The sequence below is a fragment of the Electrophorus electricus genome, chromosome 20 (assembly GCF_041902795.1).
Source record: "Electrophorus electricus isolate QZ-2024a chromosome 20, ASM4190279v1, whole genome shotgun sequence".
Classification (NCBI taxonomy): domain Eukaryota; kingdom Metazoa; phylum Chordata; class Actinopteri; order Gymnotiformes; family Gymnotidae; genus Electrophorus; species Electrophorus electricus.
Window position 1 is genome coordinate 1,849,423 of NC_137516.1, and position 19,593 is coordinate 1,869,015.

General features: G+C 46.6%; 1 protein-coding gene across 1 annotated transcript in view; it reads right to left on the reverse strand.

Annotated features, from left to right (window-relative positions):
• Positions 1-19,593, reverse strand: part of LOC113581637 (transmembrane protein 132C) — a 175,846-nt gene that overhangs the window by 12,718 nt on the left and 143,535 nt on the right. Inside the window, exons 5-6 of the mRNA XM_035536530.2 lie at positions 8,942-9,085; positions 461-669 (exon numbers count right to left, since the gene is read on the reverse strand). Coding sequence (XP_035392423.1) covers positions 461-669; positions 8,942-9,085 — 353 coding nt within the window. The remainder of the gene's footprint in view (positions 1-460; positions 670-8,941; positions 9,086-19,593) is intronic.

Below are 19,593 nucleotides of genomic sequence, written 5' to 3' on the forward strand. Positions count from 1 at the left end.
TGCATATTGGAGCCAATGTCAGTACTGCAAATGCCATTCATCAAGGACACGCCCCACTCACCTTATTAGATACGCCCACTCACCCTATTAGACATGCCCCACTGTACTTATTAGATATGCCCACTCACCTGATTAGACATGCCCACTTACTCTTAGACACGCCCCCTCACCTTACTAGACACGTTTACTCATGCTTTTAGACACAACCACTCACTCTATTAGGCCTGCCCCACTCAGCCTATTAGACACGCCCACCCACCCATTAGACACGATCACTCACCCTATTAGACACGCCCCACTCACTCATTAGACACGCCCCACTCACACTATTAGACATGCCCCTTCACACTATCAGACACGGCCCACTCTCACTATTAGACACGACCACTCTCAATATTAGACACGCCCCACCAGTGTGTTCTACAGTGTGGGGGAGCATTCAGGACTGTAAGATCTCTACCTCTGGGCGTTGGGTGCAGCAGGGACCCTCCATCCCTTGATCTGGCTCAGCTCTGTGTCGGACACGTCGATCTGCAAGGGCAGTCGTGGAATCCACACCTGCAGCTCTAGCTGAGCTGTCACATAGCTGTAGGTGAAGTTGACGAGCATGTGCACATGACCCCTCATCTCCTTCCCATTCACGTAGACGTAGTCACACCTGTCTGACACCTGCAACAAACACATGACCACTGGAATAAATCATTACAGTACATTTACGTTTACAGCATTTGACAGACGCTCTTATCCAGAGCAATTTACAAAAGCTCTTTGTTTTCCACATAGATACATCCCAGTACAGTAGGTTAGAGTCCAACATACCAATGAACTAGAACACTAGAATACAGGGATCACTGCTGATGACTAGAAGTGTAACATACACGAGGTCTCTCTCAGACAACAATCAGTGTAATAAACAATAAGCAATACCCTACAATAAGTACTAGAGTTAGTCAACATAGGAGCAGGGTCAGTGGCCATCTAAATATTCCATGAATAGATGGGTCTTGTTTGTTTCTTTTTTTCTATGTGATGGTCTCTCCTTGTGTGATCATCAGTCCTTATGTGATGTTCTCTCCCTGTGTGATCATCGGTCCTTATGTGATGGTCTCTCCCTGTTGGTCTGTAACACTCACCTTATGGAATGATCTTGCCTTACATGAGTGATGGTATGATGGTGTGTGGTGGTCTTGTACTGCACTTTGGCTTTTTGTCAGTGTCAGTATGATATATTTGCTCGAGCTTAAAATAGTTCTTTATTTTTATTCTTTATTTTTAAAATAGTTCACTCCTTCTCCACCGTGCTCACTAGTGGCTGCTTCAGCAGGCCATCATATCAGAGCCATTCTGCCATTCTGCTCACCTTTCTGTTCACTCCTGCTGTCTTTTGTCCTTTTCTTGGTCTTTGAATATAGACATTAAAGCTTCCCGGGACCTGTCTATATTTACCACAGCAACAAAAAGGGACTGCATATAGAGGGGATGTTGGGTGGGTGTGTGTGTGTGTGTCTGTGTGTGAGGGGCAGAATAACAAATCACCAAATGGACAGTGAAGAAGGAGCTACACCACTGATAGCCAGACACTGAAGAGCACTCATGATGCATGATACACACACCCCCACACACACACACACACACCACGAGCCATAAGGCATTCTTCTGTTTAGAGTTGAGTCAACAGACAGCCCAGAACCATCTGTTCCATAAGTGCTGCTTCTCAGGGAACAGGGCAGGCAACATGGAGAAGGGAAATCAGACGTCACTACCTTCAGTACCCTTAGAGCTGCTCGGTGTGCGCACACACGTATGTTTGCTAAACTGGTATCATGTTTGAAATCTCATTCTGTTCACCAGAGGTACGACTGTTAAGGCAAATGTTTCCCTCACACGTTCCTGCAGACACAGTCATTAATCACTGGTGTTTGTCGGAGACGCTGCGATCTTTTGCGCAACATCACATGTCCACTCTGAGGCTGCTAAATTAACCGCCTTTCAGGGAGACCTAATCAAGCACCTATCTGAGGAGCAATGAGAGTGGAGAGTGGAGCGTGATCAGCGAGGTTGAAGCATCCATTAGCAGGGTCTTCAGGAGGAGTCTAGTGGGACTAAATTGGCCCGGAGTGGAGGCCGAGCTCTGAGTTCATATCCAGATTTGGCGATAGTCTTGGCTGGCGTGTACTCGTTTCCGTCTCATCAGACAGCCCGATCTGGCCGTTGTCTGGGAGCCATTACAATATGCTGACTTAGTAACTAGAGTGCGTATCGACCGTGAGCCCTGCCTGCAGCATGAGAGAGAGAGAGAGCGTCAGCGCAGGGTTATGGAGTTTTCTCTTCCGTCTGGATCCGCTCCGGTCGGTGCCTACATCAGCCGCGTGACTGATTCTGGAGCTATGGAATTACACCACTCCCCAGTAAACACACACAGAATCACGCTATCTGGACCCAAGGCCTGGAAATTGCACAAACCAGTGCTTACACAGATAAAGATGAAACGCACACACACACACACACACACACACACACTCACTCGCTGGGAAGGTCACTTTAAAAATGTATTCCTTTGCAGATTACTGTTAAAAAGTTATCTGTAACCCAAACCAAAAGCTCATTATGTTAAAGGAACATAATCCCACGACTGTCCAATTCTTCCGAAAACTGGTCCACGTCAGTGCCAGCCAGCCAATTAAGCTTTTAAATGAAACTCCATCTAATGCAACCATGTTTTTACCCCTTGCACATAATTACAATTTTAATATGCCAAGCAACTCTAACTATATAATAATCTTAGTAATATGAAAGACACACACTCTAACTATAATAATCTTAGTAATATGAAAGACACACACTCTAACTATAATAATCTTAGTAATATGAAAGACACACACTCTAACTATAATAATCTTAGTAATATGAAAGACACACACTTTAACTATATAATAATCTTAGTATGCTACATGAAATTGCAGATACAGGATCTCCAACAAGATTCCCTCTGTATATCAGATTCCCTCTCAGTATATCAGATTCCCTCTCGGTATATCAGATTCCGTCTGTGTATCAGAAAATTCAACAATTCTTCATTCTCTTTATGCATGTTTATGCATATGAAGGTTTTGCATAGCAATGTCACAGTAGATAATCACATTTGAAATTTTAATTTGAATCGAATTGCAAAAGTGAACAATAAATAAAACCGCTGGCCTTTTAAATAAAATGGCCAATTAACTACTGTAAAAAAATAAATCATTTATGACAATCGACAATCTGCAGAGCAGAAAGTAAAACTCAAGGGTAGCACAGATCATGACCTCTACTCTACACACAGATTATGACTCTCCACATGTATTATGACCTCTACACACAGATTATGAACTCTACTCCACACATGGATTATGATTTCTACTCTACACATGGATTAAGACCTCTACATACATATTATGAACTCTACTCTACATACGGATTATGACCTCTACTCTACACACGTATTATTACCTCTACTCTGCACACGTATTATGACCTCTACTCTACACACGTATTATGACCTCTACTCTACACACGTATTATGACCTCTACACACGTATTATGACCTCTACTCTACACACGTATTATGACCTCTACTCTGCACACGTATTATGACCTCTACACACGTATTATGACCTCTACTCTACACACGTATTATGACCTCTACTCTGCACACGTATTATGACCTCTACACACGAATTATGACCTCTACTCTACTCACGTATTATGACCTCTACTCTACACACGGATTATGACCTCTACTCACGGATTATGACCTTTACTCTACACACAGATTATGACCTCTACTCACGGATTATGACCTTTACTGTACACAAGGATTATGACCTCTACTCCGCACACGTATTATGACCTCTACTCCACACACGGATTATGACCTCTACTCATTTATTATGACCTTTACTCTACTCATGGATTATGACCTCTACACACGGATTATGACCTCTACTCACGGATTATGACCTCTACACACGGATTATGACCTCTACTCACGGATTATGACCTTTACTCTACACACGGATTATGACCTCTACTCACGGATTATGATCTTTACTCTACACACGGATTATGACCTCTACTCACGGATTATGACCTCTACACACGGATTATGACCTCTACTCACGGATTATGACCTCTACTCACGGATTATGACCTCTACACATGGATTATGACCTCTACTCACGGATTATGACCTCTACTCACGGATTATGACCTCTACTCACGGATTATGACCTCTACTCTGCACATGTTTTATTTAAGGATGAGGAGGCAGAAGTGACAGAAGATGGATGGGTGTTTGTTTGGATTTTTTGGGTGAGGAGATGTGGAGGAGTTGTTCATGTATACCGCATGTCTCTTCCCCTGCAGAACAGTACCGATGAGAACGCCCCCCTCCCCCCCCCACACACACACACAGCAGGACACCCCAGCACACCCCCACCCCCAGGACACCCCCCCCCCCCTATCAAACTGCGTTCTTCTGTTAGTTCAGGAATCTTCTGTTAGTTCAGGAGTCTCTTCACTATTGTCTTAGTTTATCACTTGATATAGATTGTGGGACATAACATGAAGAAACTTGGGCAAAATACTGTTTACACTCCAGTAATCAATAAACACAAACAATATTGCACTTCATGAAGACACAAAGTATGAATGCATATGAATAATATATAAATATATGGATAAATGAATAAAGATTCATTCATTCACCCTTCGTGATTCATGGATGACCAGCATCAAGAATCTTCTCCATTCTGTCTCCCAGTAAGTGGGATGAGCTGCCATGGCTGACCAGTGGAATTATGCACTTGTAGGGAAATGTAACGTTTACATTTAACCTGTCTTGTCTAGTAATGACACTTTTCTACACGATATATAAACGTTACAGCACTATACACTCCTCTTGACTTCTGTGATGTATTGTGTCTCCAGTCTGGGGTTCAGCCCTGACTTTTATTTCTGGAGGTCATTCACAGTTTTAGGGTTAAGGCTAAGACTTTACTTCTGACTAGGCACCAAAGCACTTTTGTTCAGTCAATAAAATGCCATTCATGTAAATGTAAAGATGTGTTTCAGGGGGTCAGTCTGGGTTCAGTGTCTTTATTCCATGTGTGCCGCATACTTTTGATGTGGTTTCCTCACACCACCCTGTCCACACCCACCTGCTCCATGTCTATAGCACCTCCCGTTAACTGTGCCCAGGTGTTCCTCATTCATCTCCCTGTGTGTGTGTGTGTGTGTGTGTGTATCCCTGTTTTTCCTCTGGTTGAGTGTTGTTGGTATGTATACCTGTGCTTGCTTTATATCACATTCCAGATCAGCATTGTTCTTAGTTCCATGTTTGGTAAAAGTCTGTATCTAGTTCGTTCTCTGGGTCTTTAGGTCTTGGTGTTTAATACCTCAATTAATAACCCAAACCTTCACACTCACCTCACTACGGACCTCGTTAAAGAACCCAAACCCTCACACTCGCCTCACTACAGACCTCGTTAAAGAACCCTAACCCACACACTTGCCTCACTACGGACCTCGTTAAAGAACCCTAACCCTCACACTCGCCTCATTATGGATCTCATTAATGAAATCAAACCCTCACACTCGCCTCACACTCACCTCACTACAGAGCTTGTTAAAGAAACCAAACCCTCACACTCACCTCACACTCACCTGACTACAGAGCCCATTAAAGAACCCTAACCCTCACATTCGCCTCACTATGGACCTCGTTAAAGAACCCAAACCCTCACACTCGCCTCACACTCACCTCACTACAGACCTCGTTAAAGAACCCCAACCCTCACACTCTCGTCACTATGGACCTCGTTAAAGAACCCAAACCCTCACACTCACCTCACTACAGAGCTTGTTAAAGAAACCAAACCCTCACACTCACCTAACTACAGAGCTCGGTAAAGAACCCTAACCCTCACAATCGCCTCACTACAGAACTCGTTAAAGGACCCTAACCCTCACATTCGCCTCACTACAGAACTCGTTAAAGGACCCTAACCCTCACACTTGCCTCACTATGGACCTCGTTAAAGAACGCTAACCCTCACACTCACCTCACTATGGACCTTGTTAAAGAACCCCAACCCTCACACTCGCCTCACTATGGACCTCGTTAAAGAACCCCAACCCTCACACTCGCCTCACTATGAACTGTATTTCCAGCTCCCACATCACAGTGACAAACAAACACTGAACCACTGAAAAACAACATTGAAAAAATCCTGTTTGCAATGAACAGATTGCGTGTCCACAGGAAACTAATCCCATGTTTACAATCAACAAAGCTATTAACACTCAAACAACATCATGGTAATGAAAGACACTGCTTGAATGACACCAGAAACTTTCATTCCACAAACTGGACAGGAATGAACTAAAGGAAGAACATACACACACACATATACACACAAGTACTAACCAATATTGTTATGATAATGATACACAGTGATACTGATGGAAAAACAGCTCTGATGAATTCAAAACGTTGTTAGAGTGCTGAAATGCAGAAGGGCTGCGTAAATGTTTGTTTCACACTGCCATTGTAATCGGAAAATGAATTAACAAAGTCATGTTATTGATTTAACAAATGATTCATTAACATTCAGAGACTGTGTGAGGTCACAGACTGAAGCAAGATTGCAGCAAGATTTGGCACGAAGCCAGCGGAGACCATGAAGGAAACCAAGAAGAAGAACCAAAGAATCTGAACACCACGGTTGAGAAGAAACCACACCACAGCAGGTCCATGCCTGCTATCGCAGAGATCAGAGCAGACCTCACACACCAACAGCTTTTAAGAATCACAAAACATACATTTTCAGTTATGTTTCCAGGCTGTAGTCCATGTTAAACAGTGTTACCAAATATACATACTGAGTAGGTTTCTCAGGTGTGTTCCTCAGATGTTTGGTCTTACCATGTCTGTACATGGGAGGACACATGGGGGGGATATACAATTAAAAAAAACAGCCGTCCAATCAAATACTCTCTTAGCTTCAGCCATAGATGCTCCACACGAGGCATGTGGTGTCTGTAGTGCGTTAAAGAGGCCGCTGTCAGGATCCTGCCACCTGTGTTCTGATTGGCTACCCGCAGATCTTCATATATGCGTTAGCATGCATCAATTCATGGGCTCTAACTCCACAGAGCCTGGAGACGCCATCACATGTCATTTTACACAAGGGACTCAGAATATTGAGCCTCACCCCTGTACACACTCACACACACACACACACACACACACAGGAAGCATGGTTCTCCCACTGTGTGTTAGACAGATACACAGAATCAAAGCCTAAAGGATGTCTTTATGACCACTGACCCCCCAGTGCTCTGACCAGTTAGTCAGAAATTTTGTCTTTGTGTGGTTGACAGTACTCTATTCGTCACTTTACACAGATGTCTGTGCAGAAAAACATGAATTGATCTCTATGGGGGAAAACGGCAATGAACTTACTGAACTACAGTGCATGCGAGTTTTCAGCAGGACTCGTGTAGGATGTGAGATGATATCAGCAGACGATCAATGTGTGATATTTTACATGCTCAGAGTGAGCATTCCCGAGCATGACGTCTGCCATCATCTTCATGATGAGTGACGCACTGTAGTATGTCCTTATCTTGTTTACACTCATACAGGGTGATTTACATGTTTATCAGCGTGACGGTACGTATGCTGCCCAGGAGACGACCCCATGACCTTAGCGTTACCAGTAATGGTCTCACCACAAAGCCTGAACACTTTCACGCTCAGAGTAACAATAATAACTCACACGGCTTTGCTGTATTTAGCTGCAATGTTCTAGGCATCTGATGTCTGCAATAAAGCTTAATTACTATCTCTGTTATTGACTTGTGTCTACAAGGGGTCAGAGGTCATGTTCAGCAAGCTCGGAATCATGAGATGAACGAGCAGAGCTGTCAGCTACGATAACGGCCGCGGCCTTCTGCATCCGCCACGCCAGCAGACTGAAATGGGCACTCGGCAACGAGCGAATCAGACCAACGCCTTTGAGATCATTACTTGACGTACCAAGCGTTGTGGAAAGAAAATGCTTTCACTCCGGTGAGGCGTACTCAGGAACAGGCCTTAAACTCACCTCCACCAGACTGGCTTCTACGTTCAAAGCAATATATTCCTGGCCATGAGTTTGTAAACTTGTTTGAATTTGACATTGTCAAGTCCTATCAGTTCAAAACCATCACTATGGTGATCAAAGAAATTGCTTCTATATGAGGAATAAAGATCATTACACACCCTGAATCATTTCTCCACTGACTCTAAATTCATGTTTTAGTTTGATGCTAGCACTGGAGTGTTACACTGGAGTGTTTGATCCTAACATAATAACGGTCTTTTTCATAATAACTGTATTTATGGTGGATTTTACACTGGTTTAGCAGTGCTTAAGCTAAACACTCACCTACACTCAGTAAGAGAACATCAGTGGCTACAGGTGAGGCGCTCACCTGCGTGTGTAAGTAACTGTATGAGACAGTGTACACTGACCTGGTATATATGCTATGTTAACATCACTGAACATGATAGTGTTGAGTTCACTGACCTGGTGCAAACCATACGATAAGATCACCGTGGAGACCTCTGACATGATGTGTACTGTATGAGACCACTGACATAGTGTGTACTGTATGAGACCACTGACATGGTGTGTACTGTATGAGACCACTGACATGGTGTGTACTGTATGATGAGACCACTGACATGGTGTGTACTGTATGATGAGACCACTGACATGGTGTGTACTGTATGAGACCACTGGCAAGGTGTGTACTGTATGAGACCACTGACATGGTGTGTACTGTATGAGACCACTGACATGGTGTGTACTGTATGAGACCACTGACATGGTGTGTACTGTATGAGAACACTGACCTTGACCACGTCCTCGTCCGTACTGCGGCACTGCACCATGTCAGATACATCGGTGATCGCCCCGTCAGTTGTCACCGTGACGACTTTTACGGGCACAGCCACAGTTCGTCCATTTAGCACGGCCGTGTTGAGGATCTCAGTGTCCTGAGGGAGAGAGAAGGAGGCAGGTGTTAGTGCCACACATCGATTTGATCTCCAAGCATAAACAGATCCCACGCGAGCTTTTACGGAACTACCGCCTTTTATTTTTGCTCGTGTGTTTGATCCATCAGCAGTCTGACCGTCCAAAAAAAAAAACCCTCTGAGTAAGCGAGGCAGAGAGAGAAAATGTGTGAAACAGGACAACTGAGAGAGAGCGAGAGAGAGAGCGAGAGAGAGAGAGAGAGAGAGAGAGAGAGAGTAGCTGGGAGCTGGGTAGGAGTGCTATCAGCCGGGGTAGACTGAGCTCAGTAGAACGCACACAGCTCCAGTTCTCAAGCCTTCAGCCTGCAGTCACTGATCTGCACACACACAGATAATTGAGACAATTACAGCCACTACGAACAAGTCAGCCCTCACTGCCTGGCACCCAGTGCTCAGGAGGTTATGGGTAATGTAGTCAATTCACCCCACTAGCCATTCACCTTCAATTAATCTGAACAGTATATGACCACCAGTCAGGACCTCCCAGACAGTTACTCCATTTCAGTGAGCATTAGTTCCTCGTTCAGCACAGAGACGAATTAATCTTTGTGGAAGCGTTAATGACACGACAGGCTCACTGGGGACTCGTGTGCTCGTCCTGACTCAACGTGTTCCAGCCGTGACTGTGTGGCGATTGTCTTTCGGACCGTCTGATCTGATGCAGGTAGAGGAACTGTCCTGAGTTCATGTCCAAGCTCAGGCTGATGTGCACGCTAGCAGCAGGGGGACACATGGCTGTGTGTGTCGCTCACACAGCTCAGCCCCACACCTCCTTTGTCTGGAGTGGCGTAGGATACCCGTAACAAAACATATGATGAGAACGAGACTCCTAATGTTTGAAATGGTGTGTGTGTGCGCGCACTCCAACACCATCAAAAAACAGAAAGAGAGGAGCCAGGATGGTGACGAAGACAAGGGTTTTAATTCCTGGTGTATGAAGTGTGTGTTTGTTGTCCAGTGGAGGACGGCCTCCCCTGAGTCTTGGTTCCTCTCAAGGTTTCTTCCTCGCGCTCCAGGGAGTTTTCCTCATCACTGTCACCCTTGGCTTGCTCACTGGGGCCTTGGACTCGGACTTTTGTAAAGCTGCTTTGTGACAACATCTGTTGTAAAAAGTGCTAAAGAAATAAATTTAGATTTTTATTTGCATACACATACACACACACACACCAGTCATCATCACAACAACAGACTCCATTTATGGGTGTGTGCGAGTGTGTGTGTGTGTGTACATGTCTGGGTGTTTTGTGTGTGTGTGTGTGTACATGTCTGAGCGTTTTGTGTGTGCGTTTACACGTGTGTGTGTGTGGTGTGTGTGTATATGTGTGTACATGCTTGGGTGTTTTGTGTGTGTGTGTGTAAATGTGTGTACATGCTTGGGTGTTTTATGTGTGTGTGTGTGTGTGTGTGTGTGTGTGTAAATGTGTGTACATGCTTGGGTGTTTTGTGTGTGTGTGTGTGTAAATGTGTGTACATATGTGTACATGTCTGGGTGTTTTGTGTGTGTACATATGTGTACATGTCTGGGTGTTTTGTGTGTGTGTGTGTGTGTGTACATGTCTGGGTGTTTTGTGTGTACGTGTGGGATGTGGGATGGTTAAAACACTCAGCAGCAGGACGTTAGCTGCACATGGAGAGAGAGCTCTTGTGTGTCCGCTGTGAGCCCAGCTGGCCAGCAGAGCAGGAGTAACACTAATGATGTGATCAGGCACAGTTGCGGCGATGCCTATAGAGGGCGCCGCAGAGCTGCCGCACTGTTCAACACACACAGCTCAGTACGGCTGGGAGTTAATGAGGCACACAGAGGCCGGACGGCAGAGCCCAGCCCGGGGCTGACTCAGGAACCCAGGAGTGCTCTGAGCTCTGAGCCACTAACAGTCCCACATGATGTTAACAGCTTACAGGAGTTTATAGGAGCTTATAGGAGGTTATAGGAGCTTATAGGAGGTTATAGGAGCTTATATGATCTTATATATGGTTATAGGAGGTTATATGAGGTTATAGGGGCTTATAGGAGGTTATATGAGGTTATGAGGAAAAATTCGATAATATGAGGTTATAGGAGGTTATATATAAGGAGCTATAGGTTAGCATGTCGAGACAAATAGTTTGTCCAGTTTTGAAATGGCAAAGGTGCTCTGAGGAGAACCAGGACACGAGCTGCCGCGGAGGTTTGGGACACACGGGCTGCCGCGGAGGTTCGGGACACACGGGATGTAGCGGAGGTTCGGGACACACGGGCTGCAGCGGAGGTTCGGGACACACGGGCTGCAGCGGAGGTTCGGGACACACGGGATGTAGCGAAGGTTCTTGACACACGGGCTGCAGCGGAGGTTCGGGACACACGGGCTGCAGCGGAGGTTCGGGACACACGGGCTGCAGCGGAGGTTCGGGACACACGGGCTGCAGCGGAGGTTCGGGACACACGGGCTGCAGCGGAGGTTCGGGACACACGGGATGTAGCGGAGGTTCGGGACACACGGGCTGCAGCGGAGGTTCGGGACACACGGGCTGCAGCGGAGGTTCGGGACACACGGGCTGCAGCGAAGGTTCGGGACACACGGGCTGCAGCGAAGGTTCGGGACACACGGGCTGCAGCGGAGGTTCGGGACACAGGCTGCAGCGGAGGTTCGGGACACACAGGCTGCAGCGGAGGTTCGGGACACACGGGCTGTAGTGAAGGTTTGTGAGTGTGCTGCCAGTAGGACCAGAGTCTTGTCGAGTCTTGTAGGGTTTTATCGAGTCTTGTCGTGCCGATGTGGAGATTTTCAGTCATTAGTCAACAAAATGTTATGAATTCAGAGCTGTGTCTCTACCCTGTCGCTGTGCTTGTCTTTCCATCAGAGAATTAGTAGGATTGATGATCTCAAAACACTGCAATCTGGCCAGAATAAAAAACTGGTTCATTTTTAACACATCTATGACGCTCAAATCCACATCTCTGCTCCAAGCCTAAAGCTGGTTTGCCCTTTCAAAATACCATCAAATCAATTCTACTGTATACTGTAAAGAGGACAAACCAGTCCCAGGCGTACAGATCATACATTCAGCCTAACGATCTTAATTCTTCAATGTCTGGCATTAGCGGGCAGGCTCCTTCCACGTCTCCCTTCTGTCTTCATGTCTTCAGAGGACAGAGTGATGACCCCCACACCTTTACACAGGTGTCCTCCTGGACCACACCATCACACACTGGGTTGCGGTTGCGCAACTAAGTGAAAGATTCAAACACATTCTAATGGGGTTATTGTCCACTCTCTGGTGGTGAGTTAGGTTCAAATATGAGTGTAGAAGTGTTTTGGAACGTTAGCATGGGGAGCCTGAGTCTGAGTTTCTGCCCGTGTCCGTTCTGGAGCCCCTAAGATCAGTCTTGGGCTGTGTCTTAGAATTAAGATCAGTCTTGGGCTGTGTCTTAGAATTAAGATCAGTCTTGGGCTGTGTCTTAGAATTAAGATCAGTCTTGGGCTGTGTCTTAGAATTAAGATCAGTCTTGGGCTGTGTCTTAGGCTTAAGATCAGTCTTGGGCTGTGTCTTAGGCTTAAGATCAGTCTTGGGCTGTGTCTTAGGCTTAAGATCAGTCTTGGGCTGTGTCTTAGGCTTAAGATCAGTCTTGGGCTGTGTCTTAGGCTTAAGATCAGTCTTGGGCTGTGTCTTAGGCTTAAGATCAGTCTTGGGCTGTGTCTTAGGCTTAAGATCAGTCTTGGCCTGTGTCTTAGGCTTAAGATCAGTCTTGGCCTGTGTCTTAGGCTTAAGATCAGTCTTGGCCTGTGTCTTAGGCTTAAGATCAGTCTTGGCCTGTGTCTTAGGCTTAAGATCAGTCTTGGCCTGTGTCTTAGGCTTAAGATCAGTCTTGGCCTGTGTCTTAGGCTTAAGATCAGTCTTGGCCTGTGTCTTAGGCTTAAGATCAGTCTTGGCCTGTGTCTTAGGCTTAAGATCAGTCTTGGCCTGTGTCTTAGGCTTAAGATCAGTCTTGGCCTGTGTCTTAGGCTTAAGATCAGTCTTGGCCTGTGTCTTAGGCTTAAGATCAGTCTTGGGCTGTGTCTTAGGCTTAAGATCAGTCTTGGGCTGTGTCTTAGGCTTAAGATCAGTCTTGGGCTGTGTCTTAGGCTTAAGATCAGTCTTGGGCTGTGTCTTAGGCTTAAGATCAGTCTTGGGCTGTGTCTTAGGCTTAAGATCAGTCTTGGGCTGTGTCTTAGGCTTAAGATCAGTCTTGGGCTGTGTCTTAGGCTTAAGATCAGTCTTGGGCTGTGTCTTAGGCTTAAGATCAGTCTTGGGCTGTGTCTTAGGCTTAAGATCAGTCTTGGGCTGTGTCTTAGGCTTAAGATCAGTCTTGGGCTGTGTCTTAGGCTTAAGATCAGTCTTGGGCTGTGTCTTAGGCTTAAGATCAGTCTTGGGCTGTGTCTTAGGCTTAAGATCAGTCTTGGGCTGTGTCTTAGGCTTAAGATCAGTCTTGGGCTGTGTCTTAGGCTTAAGATCAGTCTTGGGCTGTGTCTTAGGCTTAAGATCAGTCTTGGGCTGTGTCTTAGGCTTAAGATCAGTCTTGGGCTGTGTCTTAGGCTTAAGATCAGTCTTGGGCTGTGTCTTAGGCTTAAGATCAGTCTTGGCCTGTGTCTTAGGCTTAAGATCAGTCTTGGCCTGTGTCTTAGGCTTAAGATCAGTCTTGGCCTGTGTCTTAGGCTTAAGATCAGTCTTGGCCTGTGTCTTAGGCTTAAGATCAGTCTTGGCCTGTGTCTTAGGCTTAAGATCAGTCTTGGCCTGTGTCTTAGGCTTAAGATCAGTCTTGGGCTGTGTCTTAGGCTTAAGATCAGTCTTGGGCTGTGTCTTAGGCTTAAGATCAGTCTTGGGCTGTGTTTTAGTCTTGAGGGGTGTGATCCAAGACTGGAGCAGTGTGGTCTTGACTACAGCTGTAATCAGTCGACAAGTTCTATGGCTCCTCTGTCTAAAACGTCCTGTGAGCTCTAAACAGCCGTGTGTGTGTGCATGTGTGTGTGTGTGTGTGTGTGTGTGTGTGTGTGTGTGTGTGTGTAGGCAGGGTCAGGAATATAGACATAAATTCACTATTTAAAGTGACATTGCCCGTCAGCACAGAGGTTAGGAAAAGACTGATGAGAATTCTTCACCACATTTTAACACAGATGTCTGTGTGTGGTACAGCACAGCCACTCAGCTGATGTGATACATCACAGCTACTCTATTTTAGCAACATGAAAAATAAGATCAATAGATTTTTTTTATTATTGTTTAAAAAGGTTTACAGTGGCAGAAACAGAGACTGCATCGAATGCAGCACCGTGTACGCCCTCTACGGTCTGTGTGTGCGGAGCCCTCTACGGTCTGTGTGTGCGGAGCCCTCCACGATGTGTGTGTGTGCGGAGCCCTCCACGGTGTGTGTGTGCGGAGCCCTCCACGGTGTGTGTGTGTGCAGAGCCCTCCACGGTGTGTGTGTGTGCGGAGCCCTCTACGGTCTGTGTGCGCGGAGCCCTCCTCTGTGTGTATGGCTCTCTACTCAGTGTGTGTGTGGAGCCCTCCTCGGTGAGTGTGTGTGGAGCCCTCTGTGTGTGTGTGGAGCCCTCTGTGTGTGTGGAGCCCTCTGTGTGTGTGTGGAGCCCTCTGTGTGTGTGTGGAGCCCTCTGTGTGTGTGTGGAGCCCTCGTGTGTGGATTAAGTGCTGTGTTTTTGGAAGAGTAAACCCAGCCCAAACCCCCGAGCTGCAGGATATGTGATAAAAGGACCACCGTCGTGACAAACGGACCACCACCGTGACAAACAGACCACCGCCGTGACAAACGCATCAGCCCAGACATGGAATCGTTACCGACGCAGAAACAGTGAGGAAGAGTGCCATGTCGACCCCAAAACCGTCCACGGGCTCGGGCTTCACACGAACACATGCCAAGACGTCGCTGAGAGAGCGGTGATGGTCCGAGACACGGAGCGCGCGATAAGGAACCTGGAACAAATGCACACAGGAGAGAATCAACACGTCTCACAGCATGGCGAAGGTGACCTTTGAACCCTTGATGGCCCTGCAGTGCCGGTGTGAGCTGACCTTTAATGGCGGAGCCATTGTACGGTACTAGAAAGCCATTTTTATATGAGAGTTGTTCTTTTGAGCAGGTTTTAGGTGCACCAGCCTGGAGTCTCTCCAGAAGCTCCACCAATTCTAGTCCCTCCGGCCTGTCCTGGCAGATGGACACCAGTCCACATGTAGTGGAACTGGGGTCTTCTCCTTATCCCTCTGCCCTGCATAACGTTTTTGTCTGGAGTGTCACGGGGCATTGGAGACCCAGAAACAGGCAGGAGACCCATTAAGGCCACAGAGAAAAAGTGTGACAAGGACCAAGGAACAAATGCCAGGTGATCTCTTCTTACCATGCAGGCTCAGGAGGAAGGGAGGTGTCCCCACACACCTCCCTCGAGGAGTACGGCCAACCTTCGCTGACACTTCCCTTCTGTCCTCATTCCACAGATCTTTAATTGGGCTTCAGTGGTCTACAGGGGACCAGAGGTGAGGCGAGGCGAGACACGACGTCCAGCGGTGGAGTTAACGAGACACTCCCGGTCTCAGCGGGACTATCGAAACACTTCATCGTTCCCATAACGCTTTTATAGGGATGAAATCGTAATTGGATCTAATTACACACTACAGTAGGAAGTCCAGTGACCGTCACACACTGTCTAATTTTAGTCCTTTAAATGATATTTAAATTGTAGCTCTTTTTAAAAAATTATATTGATACACATTTTACTGAACCACTCCTGAGAGTGGTTGTATCAGTATTAACTCCAGCGGTCAAATGACTTTCATGTGTGTTAGAACATTTTAAACATTATTATTGTGTTTTGAAAACACCACAATAACATCAAAAACTACGATGCTATTCCTCTTATTGTAATATGTGAATTGTTCATATTATCCCTTTAATTCCTGTTGTTCTTCCAGTTTTCCAGGCATGATTTCCCAAACACACGGCCATTCCCAAGAGTATTAGAGATTTAAATAAGATGAGAGATGTGGTTAACCAAAAGGTCAATAATGACCCCAAATGAATGGGAGACTGCTAGAATAAAGATTCTCACACACACACACACACACACACACACACACACACACACACGTGCCATCATCCTTCAGTGTTTTGTACGATTACAACATGGGCTGAAGAAGTAAGCAGTTCTGAAGAGGGTTTCTTCCACTGCACTGAAAGAGTCATTACTGCAGGATCACCGCGTGCGTGCGTGCGTGCTAATTGCTATAGGAGTTTTCAAAATTGAGTCTGCTAAGCTCATTACTTAATGAGACATCACATAACACAGGCTTCTCTATCTGAGAGCTCTCCTCCCTTGCTCTCTCTCTCCCTCCCTCTCCCACCATCTCTTCCTCTCTCCACTTCTATCTCTATCTCTCTTCCTCTCTCCTGCCCTCTCTCACATATCTCTTTGATATCAGTAAGATGGTCTTAATGCCACTGCAAACCTGCTCTTCTCATTCTGCTTTTATCGTACATTATGATGCAACCACTAACCCGTTAACACCACCAACCCGTTAACACCACCAACCCGTTAACACCACCAACCTGTTAACACCACCAACCCGTTAACACCACCAACCCATTAACACCACCAACCCATTAACACCACTAACCCGTTAACACCACCAACCCGTTAACTCCACCAACCTGTTAACTCCACTAACCCGTTAACACCACCAACCCGTTAACTCCACCAACCCGTTAACTCCACTAACCCGTTAACACCACCAACCCATTAACACCACTAACCTGTTACCACCACTAACCCGTTAACTCCACTAACCCATTAACACCACTAACCCGTTAACACCACTAACCCATTAACTCCACTAACCCATTAACACCACTAACCCATTAACTCCACTAACCCATTAACACCACTAACCCGTTAACACCACTAACCCGTTAACACCACTAACCCGTTAACACCACTAACCCGTTAACTCCACTAACCCATTAACTCCACTAACCCATTAACACCACTAACCCATTAACTCCACTAACCCATTAACACCACTAACCCATTAACACCACTAACCCGTTAACACCACTAACCCGTTAACTCCACTAACCCGTTAACACCACTAACCCGTTAACACCACTAACCCATTAACTCCACTAACCCATTAACTCCACTAACCCATTAACACCACTAACCCATTAACTCCACTAACCCATTAACTCCACTAACCCATTAACACCACTAACCCGTTAACACCACTAACCCGTTAACTCCACTAACCCATTAACACCACTAACCCCTGTTAATACCACTAACCCGTTAATTCCATTTACATTACATTTACATTTATGGCATTTAGCAGACTAACTCCACTAACCCGTTAACACCACTAACTCGTTAACTCCACTAACCCGTTAACACCACTAACCCCTGTTAACACCACTAGCTCGTTAACACCACTAACCTGTTAACTCCGCTAACCCCTGCTAACACCACTAACCCCTGCTAACACCACTAACCCCTGCTAACACCACTAACCCCTGCTAACACCACTAACCCATTAACTCTGCTAACCCGTTAACTCCACTAACCCGTTAACACAACTAACTCGTTAACACCGCTAACCCGTTAACACCGCTAACCCGTTAACGCCACTAACCCGTTAACGCTGCTAACCCGTTAACGCCGCTAACCCCTTTTAACACCACTAAGCCCTGCTAATCCCACTACGTCGTTTTAGTACCCACTAACAACCCCAGAACCTCCTCCTGTGATCCAGAGCTAAATCCTCCCTTTTCAACCACCATGGCTGATCATTAACTCTCTTCTTGTGTCTTTAATCTTTGGCTGTGCTCATTTCTCCAGGTTCCAGGAGTAACGCCTGCAACCTTCAGACCGACAGCATGAGACGAAGTGTGTGTCCGAGCCCGCGGCCCTGGCCTGTCCCTTCAGCTGGATCAGAACTGGATCAGTGTGCTATGGGCTTTTTATACAGACTGTATGTGTGTGTGTGTTTCAGAGATATATATAGTTGCAGGGAAATTAGATAAGAGTGCATGTTCTGAACTAAGTGCCAACAGGTATCAGGACCATATGCGTAAGACACAAATGTCTGTCACAAATGTACAGACCGGAAAGTTCGAACCGTTCCGTGGCAACGTCCAGGCCTGCCTGTCCTACTGTGACAGGTCCACGATGAGCATTTGGCGAGACTTCTGAGCAGGCCGTGAAATGGGCACGTGCTGGGCTGGTTCGGGGCACACACTCCAAGCCAAAGGAGGTTATAAACATATTACGACTGGCTGATCTGTAGTGCAGCTGTTACTGTGTCATGCCAGCACGTGTTTGTGTTTCATTTTGTATGTTGCGTGTGCACAAAAGACAGTCATAGACCTAGGAGGGTACAGAAGAGGGGCGTGGTCCCAGTCTTCTGGGTGGAGGGGCCCGAGTCACATGACAACAGCATGTTCATGGCACGGCTAAAAGCTAAATTTTCCAGAAGCTTCCATGACATTAGCCTTGTTCCTCCCGTGCAAAGAAACGAAACGTCTGCTGCAGCAATGTGTTTCAGCCGATCAGCTCCAATAGAGGCTTGTGAAAACGAAGACATGAGGAGATTTGTGTCCAGTCTGTTTCAGGCCTGCTGTCTCACAGTAGCGTCCTCAGCTTCCGCTACCCATAACTCCACTGGCTGATCCCTGTCTGTCCGAGGCCGGCGCTCTCTACCACCCTGCTAGTCAGCACTCTGACCCAGTGAAAGGTCTCACCCACCGTGAGTCCTGCAGATGGAGGACCACGCGAGCCCACACACACACAGCCGTTCGGTGAGTGCAGGTAACTGTGCAGCTACAGCAGGGTGAGAGGTCATCAAGGGCAGGTGCTCCAGAGTCTGGAGGTTCCCTGGTGATCGGCTCCTGCACTGGAAAAGCGCTCGTGATAAAGTGAAGCCACTGTGTGCAGAGCTGTGGGAAGCCCGTGTGTGAAAGGGAGCAGGAACAGAAGCAGGAGCTGGAAAACTGGGTGGGATGAGGAGGACATGAGAGAGAGGGAGAGAGAGAGAGAGAGAGAGAGAGAAAGAGAGAGAGAGAGAGAGGGAGAGAGGGAGAGAGAGAGAGAGAGAGAGGGAGAGAGAGAGAGAGGGAGAGAGAGAGAGAGAGAGGGAGGGAGAGAGAGAGAGAGAGGGAGAGAGGGAGAGAGGGATGCTCGTGAATAAAACATGGAAGAAGGTGGCAGTACTATATTTTAACTTTATAGGACAAATCCCCCATCGCTCTGATGAATGCCATACCTGCGCTTCACCTGGATCGATGGGTCAGGTGGGAGCACCTGGCAACCCTGGTGAATTTAATCAAGACTCTTTCTTTTTGCAAGGACCAACAGAGAAATGGCAAGGTCAGGTCCAGAGGGGAGGCGCGCTCCTTCTCTGCTCCGGGATGGTCGTTACAGGACCTGCTGCTGCTTTGCGTTTGATGGTTCTTC